At 35.1% G+C, this 8103-nt stretch overlaps 1 protein-coding gene across 2 annotated transcripts; it reads left to right on the top strand.

Annotated features, from left to right (window-relative positions):
• Window positions 1-365: 365 nt before the first annotated feature.
• LOC126256681 (acyl carrier protein, mitochondrial) lies at window positions 366-7713 on the top strand. 2 transcript variants are annotated; one of them, XM_049955501.1, is made up of 4 exons: window positions 366-583; window positions 2439-2555; window positions 6330-6417; window positions 7335-7713. In XM_049955501.1, the coding sequence occupies exons 1-4, from the start codon at window positions 425-427 to the stop codon at window positions 7424-7426; spliced, it is 456 nt and encodes a 151-aa protein (XP_049811458.1). In that variant the 5' UTR covers window positions 366-424; the 3' UTR covers window positions 7427-7713. The 2 variants fall into 2 exon arrangements, with proteins under 2 accessions (XP_049811458.1, XP_049811459.1); XM_049955502.1 differs by lacking the exon at window positions 2439-2555 and adding an exon at window positions 2588-2695 and having other exon boundaries at window positions 369-583.
• Window positions 7714-8103: the final 390 nt, after the last annotated feature.

Genomic DNA, 8103 nt, shown 5'->3' with positions numbered 1-8103 from the left:
AGTTCCCATCAAAACCTCATTCAAACAGAACCCAACTTCAGAAATATTTTCAGCTTGAGGCTAAGCCATGGTAGTTTTTCAGGTCTCTGTATCGCCTTGAACTTTGTAAAACACGCGGTTCCGAGCGGAGAAATGGACCACATATCGATGTTAACCACTTTATCTTTGTTTACTCCAGGCTACAATTCAGCAAGGAAAGCTAATTAAGAACTTAATAAAGGATGATCATCTTTCCCCGTCGTTCAGCAGTGCTCTTATTGCTGTTAAATGTTACCCGTGAGTAAACTAATTTTTACTTTAAGATTGTGGTAGTTATCTGCAGACACCTCAAGAGTTCGTCTTCAGCCATCTTTGGTTGCGGCTACAAAATAGTGCATTCAAGGAGCAGGGGGTCGAAGTGAGGCAAAGGTTCTATTGCGCGAAAATGGCTGCTATAGCACAAGGTTTGCGGTGTGTCTTGGCGAGAAATGTGTGTGCATTTAGGACTTTGCCTAGAATGACAGCAATTTGTGTGCAGCAAAAGTATTTACACCAAAACAACCTGTCAGACACAGTTCAAAGGCCAAAAATACTTTCCGGCCAGGTTAGTTCTTGTCGGCATTAATGTTCTGCTTTAACACCTCAAGTCAAGAAAAGTTGCACGGAATGTGTAAACATAGGTTGTGATTTTTCTCAGTTGGCTTATAAAAAATGACTGGTTCGCACAGTAAAGTGTAAAACCTCTCCATCAGGAAATGTGCCACCTTGTGCTGAGTGGTAAACGAAAACACGATATTTCCTGAAGTGCACAGGGGTATTTGAAATCGGCCAGCTGATTTGTGTGTTGGTTACCTCATATCGTGAATAGGCATTTCAAGCAAGATAACACCATGTTCTTTCAGAATAAAATTATCATACCTGTTCTCTATATGATGAGGACCGGTACCAAACATTATTCAGTGCATTGCATTTCGGTTAAGATAGGTTGTAGGCACACATACCTATATTCGCACCTTCTTGTAGATAAATGCTTACTGCCTCACTGCGATTTCGGTGTTAAAGTAGAAGTCATATTTTGTGGTGGGTAAGCATTAGGCCATTGCTCAGGTAGCTTATTCATATAAAACCTGAAGTGTCAAGTAAGTAGGCAGGCGTTTGTGGAACCAGATGTAATAGTGACATGTGTGTTTCGCAAGTATCAGAATCATGTTCGGATGCAAACAATGAAGGTGGCCTGCTTCATTTGTAGAAATTGAGTTACTGTATTTCACTCTGCAGACAGCATAAAGGAATATGAATGAATGAATTGTGTAGTAAGTTCTGCATACAGTGCTTCACATATTGTGAATTCATTGAGTTTGAAGAAGTATTGAAAATAATTAGCAGTTAAGTAGTGATGTACACATACATTATTGGAAAATAGTTTCTAAGATATGAAACTTGCCATCTGATTTTATGATGGATGTAGTTATGCTTACACAAGTCATAGGTCACACGGAACATAATTGAGTATTGGTTCAGTGGAGGAAGTAATTAAAGTACTGTAGACATGTTTCTTAAAGTTATGTAAATACAAGGTGTATTAGTTCTGGGTGGTTTGCAGTCTGGAGATTGTAAATTACATAGCAACTGCAGATTTTTTAAAAGAAAACATTTAAATTTCAGCAGTGTCAACCTTTCAGATGTGAATTCAATAACCCCAGTGACCTTGTAATAGTATACATTACTTGCCATACCTGTTTACTAACCAAGAATAAATTCTTATAATTAACAATCTGTGAGATGTAAAATACAACTACTGGAAGGTGCAAAAGTAAACACTCTCAGTAGAGTTGAGGTCCTGAGTGGTTGGCAGACACATCAAGATTAATATTGTCACTAAGCTTCAGGGCAATGATATTCCTCAGACCTAACAAAAAACCCCGCACACAAACAGTATTTTCCTACCACTGTTTGCAGGTAGTGTATGAGTGTGGAGGGAGGGAGGTTATGCTGTGTGAGAAAAAGACAGTGTCCAAAAGAAATGTGATACCTAAGTCATATGGACCACTGAATTATATGGTATTCAATTTGTTATTTTAAGGATACATTTACCGTAAATGTTTCATTTTCAGTTCTTATGTTTCTTGGTATGGCTCACTATTTGTGTATAATGAAATGATATGTCAGTGCTGATGCTGCAATTACAAAGACTGTTTAAATGTTTGACATAACTTCAGTGTTTTGGCATTGATGATATATGCTTTCTGAGATATGCAGCTAGATATCATTGTAGGATTTGCACAATATTTCGATCTGCATTGTTGAAATTTCATTAGTCCGATTCTAATATTTTACTGCATAACTGAGAAAGTATCAGTAAAAGGTTTGAGATTTCTATTTTAACTTGTAGTTAAGTATGAGTTAGCTATGGACCTTAAGCCATTTGTATCTGATGTTAAATCTTACCTCGATAACAGGGTTTCTGGCAGAAGGGACATGTCCGACACTTTGCCGAGGCTAAGCCAACAATGGACAAGATTCGTGAAAGAGTGCTTAAAGTTTGTGCAGCTTATGACAAGGTCACTGCAGATAAGGTACACTCATATTATTTCTTTCGTTATTTCAGATAACGCCAAAACGATTTTACAGTGCCAAGGAACCACTCACTCTTGAGCTTATAAAGGACAGAGTGCTTTTGGTATTAAGGCTATATGATAAAGTAGATCCAAATAAGGTATGATTGTACATGAAATATAGTAGTGTAAGAAATAATTTAATTTTAGTAGCAATATTTTCTTTGCAATAGAGTAGAAGTCAGTTACTGTTATGAATGAAAGGTCAGCTACAAAACAAGACAAGGTCTGATTTATGTTAAAGTTCTAGTAGCATTTTCCACACAGAACTCTTCCCTTTTGTAGGAAACACTTGTAAGAACCAAGATGTCATGCTTGGGTAGCATAATCTTTGAGAGATTGTATAAAATTTTAATCTGTTAGGAAGTTACAAAGCAGGACACTTGCTTACGCAGTTAAAGATTCGTACTTAATCATGTTATATGTACAGTGTAATGTTCATTACATAACTAAATGACATATCCTTCCAAAGTGCATAATATCTTTCATGACCTAGTTATGTGTGGCATTTGTTATTTTCCAAGTTCTTGAGATTGATTTGCATGCTGGGTTGTCCAATTAATGTTCAGACATTCATTGAGGCATGTTTAACATACGTATTATACAATTTTACAAATGTTTCTCCTATCCACTGTCAGGCTCAAACATAATGGAGATTGGTAGTGTTAGTATAAAGCTTTTAATGTTTACAGCTATAGAAAGTAGGCTATTTATGCTTTGTTGGCCAAGTAGATACTTTTTTTTTTTTTTTTTTTTTTTTTTTTTTTTTTTTTTTTTTTTTTTTTTTTTTTGCAAGATTTAACAGTGACATGAAATTCTGTGTATCTTAAATCAGCTGTTGAAAACCACAATGTGAAAACCTATTTAAAGTTGTGCGGTCCTAATTTTGGCTCATACAAAGCAGAGATAGCAGAAGTGGTGTTTAATGTAGAATTCCATACTTTAGAATATTGTGCTTGGAACTGTGCATTGTTCAACACCATGGGAGTGACTTGGATGCTGTTGGTTTATTTTTTTGTGGAATGGTTTTAGATATCCTGATTAATTTCAGGCTTCTTTTTAAGGGTTACTGGAAGTTATCATTAGGCAGTGTAATTGATAATGTAATCCACCTGACAGTCTATCTTATGACAAACAATTTTATTCCAAATCAAATCTAGTTTTATTAGAAATCTGTTAATTGAATATTTCTGTCTTTAACATACAGAAACCATTTGATTTACATAACTTGTGATGTGCAGGAGAGAAACTGTAAAAAAATCAAAAGTATCATCATAACTGTGGCTCTCATTTTGAAAAGCTGATCAAAATCAATTTCGTGATATCATCTATAAAACGGAATGTTAGTAGAAAATAGTTGTAAACATTCATACAGTAGCAACATGTTTGCACAAGAGTAAACATGGATGACAGTGTTGAATGCATTGGACTTTCATTTGGGAGGAGCAGTGCTCAAATTGTCTTGCTGTCAGTAAATTTAGATTTTCCACAGTATATTCTGTGATGGTTCCTTAAACTCCCACATCCAGTCCATGTTTATGCTTTCATCTCTAATGATCCTCTTATCAGGACATTAATCTATAATCATCCTTCCCTCCTCCCACTTCCTTACATGAAGCATTAGGAGACATTCCAAGAAAATAGAAGAAAGAAGGTATGCATTCGTATAATCATATGGGAAAGACATTGTTCAAATAATTGCTTTCTTCAGTACATTCTACGAATGACAGTGACATGTAATTGGAAACAACGAGAGATTAACTACTTTGCTTCAAAGTCAAGGAAGCTCATGCACTCTCTTCATTGAAAGAATGTGCTGCAGGCTGATAGAATATGTGGCTTGACATTTTGCTATTATTGTATGAAGCTCACATTTGCTGTTACTTATATAAAACATAACCTTCCTTGCTTTTTCATATGCAATATCGGGGAATTCTGGTAGTGATGCAATTCTTATTTAACATGTGGTAGATGATTCACCACGGCCTCAGGCATGAGGCTTTGCTGTGGCCGCCAGGGGGCTCATGGCAGTCAGCGTGTAGAGTGCAAATGTGTGTCTGTCAAACTAAAATCAGACAAATCTTAACTGTCATTTTAACACACCCAAGATACAGTTCAGTTTCACTATTTTTTTTTAAATAAATGGGACATATATATTAACCATTAAGCTACAGCACACAGGAAGATGAACAATGCATTTAACATAATATGCACAAGTACTGTCTAATTCATACAGAGAAGCTCACTCAGTATGAGCAAACAGCATTAAGTGAATGCCATTGTTTACCATGTGTGTAAAAATGAATGCTGTTGACACATGGAGGGTCACATGGTGAGGACACACTAGCATAATAGGTTGCTTGCTAAGGGCATGCTGCCATTGCTGTTTCATGGCAGGTTACATGATATGGTCATGCAATTGTTGTCCCTGTTGTTGTTGGTGAGTCATGTGATGAGAAAATACAATCAGCATATCGTGTGCCATCTCGTGCCTAAAGGTTTAAACACTAAGCTTATAGACAACAGTGTGGTTAGACAACATATACCTCCTATGTGAAAAGAAAATAATTTCTTAATCTCGTTTCAGGTGTATTATTGTTCAGTGAAATACATCCATTGAATTGTCTAATAACTGTCATACGTGTTCAGAATGCCATTGCATTGATGATTTCTGTAGCAGTGAGAGGTAGTTCTATGTGTGTGTCCTTGCAAGTGATCATAATGAGTATCTAATGTTTGAATATGATTAAGTGTAACAGATTTGGTTTAGTTACAAAAGCACAGTTGTGTGTGCTACTTTTATTCCTCAAAAGGATTAGGCCTATTGGTTTTAATGATGTGTTGGCTTATTATTGTGCGGCTCTACAGTTTCACTTTTATTAACAATTTGATGTTGTATTTAAAAACTATGTTAAGAAATAGATCTCTAACATTTATCTAACACAACTGGCATTCTACAAGAACAATGTGCCCATGTCAGTTTCTTGGGAATTGCAGAAGCTGCAGATAATTCCAATCCAAACATCTTCTGTGACCCTCTGAATTGCTTCTTTGTTGTCATTGATTCGCTTTATGCTTAGCTGAATTCTATGACTTTGCCTCCTGTTCAGTTACTGGTTAGCCAGTGACTTGAGACCTTATATTAAATCTAATTGCTCCATTTATCAGCTGCACAGGTTTATTCGTAGTCTCCAAGATTATTGTTGTTACTTCAAAGCACTGCACAGCTGAATAGTTTCAAAACATTATCAGTTTTCTGGCAATTCGGATGTAATTGTGCATGCCTGCATGAGTTTTTCCAAGCACATTATCAGTTTGCAGTAATTAATGAAAGGTAATCCACTGAAAATGCTAGCTGGTCTCATCAGAGCTTAAGAACTGTTTATAAATTGAGCACAAATTCCAGGAAAGTATTAATATTCTGCTTTGTTTGATTTGTATAATAATAGAGATCAACAACACTAATGGCAAAAAACTTTTCTTGCCTTGTTGTAATTTGTTGTGCAGAATACCAAGGAAGTTTCATAAAGTTCTACAAAGCCTAGCAGAGAAATTGAGGACATTGTTACATGTTTGCAAAGTTATTGAATCACATCATTGTTGTCACAATGAAAAATTATATTCATCTAAATTGTCTTTTAGCATCAATAAAACAGAAATTTGTCTTTGCATGTGACTTTTTGTACATTAAATTCCTAAAGAAAAACTATAAAATCTTATTTTTATTTTCAACAGCTCACCTTGGATTCCCATTTTATGAATGATCTCGGTTTGGACTCTCTTGATCATGTAGAAGTCATAATGGCGATGGAGGATGAATTTGGTAAATTATTATTTATGTACTGTAATTAAAATTTTAGCACTGTAATTTTCTCTTGCCATGTACTTATTAAAAAAACAGCCGAATTAAAAAATGGTTAACTCTGCCAAAACGTTGTGCATCAATGTACATCAATGACTGTCAGAAAGACAGTTAACTTATTTTCTATCTTTTTCTTACTTTGGAATAAGAGGATTCAAATTTCCATTCAACCATCCAGTTTTAGGTTTTCTGTGGTTTCTCCAAACTACTTAAGGCAACTTTGTGTATGTATGTTTCCTTTGAGAAGGACATGACTAATTTCCGCCCCCCATCCTTTAGCTGTCATAGGCTGTGTTCCGTCTCTGGTGACCTAGTTGTCAGCAGGAAATTAAACTTTAATCTTCACTTCCATGTAAAAGAATGAAATAACATAAGGAGATAAGAACACACAAAAAACACAAATACTGTGAGATGTGTAATACACAGTACACAGTTTTCAACCATATTCCACTTAACCCTTTAAAAAATAGAAATTTTAATACATAACTGGATAGTTTCAGCCATTAGTGTTTATCTTTAGGGCATTTTACAAAAATGTGTATGGTGTCACATCTTAAGTAAACATTATCTGTGTATACATAAGTTGTTACAGTATTCACCTTGTTGCACAAGGTTCTATAGATTACCAATGATAGTTGAAGCTGATATGTTAGAGCAGATGAAAGTATCAGTTAATAAAACTGCAAAATCAATATGCTGAACATGGCCTTTCCCTTTGATAGTATATCAGTTTTCCAGAACTCTTAAGTTTGGGAGGTTCTAACCATTTTGTTTATTCTTTATATTTGTTGCATGCCATTTTTATCTGACTTTGTACAATACTTGTCATTTTGTAGTTCTCTTTATGAACTCTTACTGACATACTAACTTTTTTCCAGGATTTGAAATTCCAGATTCAGATGCGGAGAAACTAGTGAGGCCCGCTGATATCGTAAGATACATTGCGGACAAAGAAGATGTATATGAGTGAAAGTGTCCTTTGCTTACACCGTATATATGTATATTGTACCGTAGACTGCCCGCCAGTGATTGGATGGAATTTAGATTGAAATTTGAAGATGCTAGCCATCACTTTTAATTTTTGTAAGTTTTTGTTTCCAGAAGTCACTCAATAATTCAGTCACAAACACTGTACATAAATAAGTGTTTAGGACATTTGTGTCATGGAGGAACATTATATGTGAACTAAGTGTGATACTTTGTTTCAATCTGATCAGGTGTTACTGTTGAAGTAAACTGCCATTTTGGCTAAATTCATTTGATTTAATTTATTTTCAGTTTTTCTCCTTTTGTTGAAAATGTAATAAATTATAGCTTTCAATTTTGGCTGTGTTATGCAGTGGAATTGGTGCTAAAGCCAATTATTGATGAAGTTTCTCTTTTGGGCTGGAATATAGATCAGTAAATTGTTATCTCATCTCCCAAAAAATGGTGTAGTCTGAAGAACATATGCGAGTAAGATACATCAAAATATAAATTATTCCTGTCCAGTTACAATTAACTGTGGTTCCTGAAAACCATAATGTCTGTAAGTTGGCATTTCATTCTCTTGTGTTAATGTAGAATTGGAAAAGCTAACAAAACTTAAATGATGTACTTGAGGGTTCCTTTTACCTCCAGTTACACACAGTCAACAACTCATAATGA

Source organism: Schistocerca nitens, chromosome 1 (genome assembly GCF_023898315.1).
Source record: "Schistocerca nitens isolate TAMUIC-IGC-003100 chromosome 1, iqSchNite1.1, whole genome shotgun sequence".
NCBI lineage: Eukaryota > Metazoa > Arthropoda > Insecta > Orthoptera > Acrididae > Schistocerca > Schistocerca nitens.
This window is presented reverse-complemented; position numbering and strand designations above follow the sequence as displayed.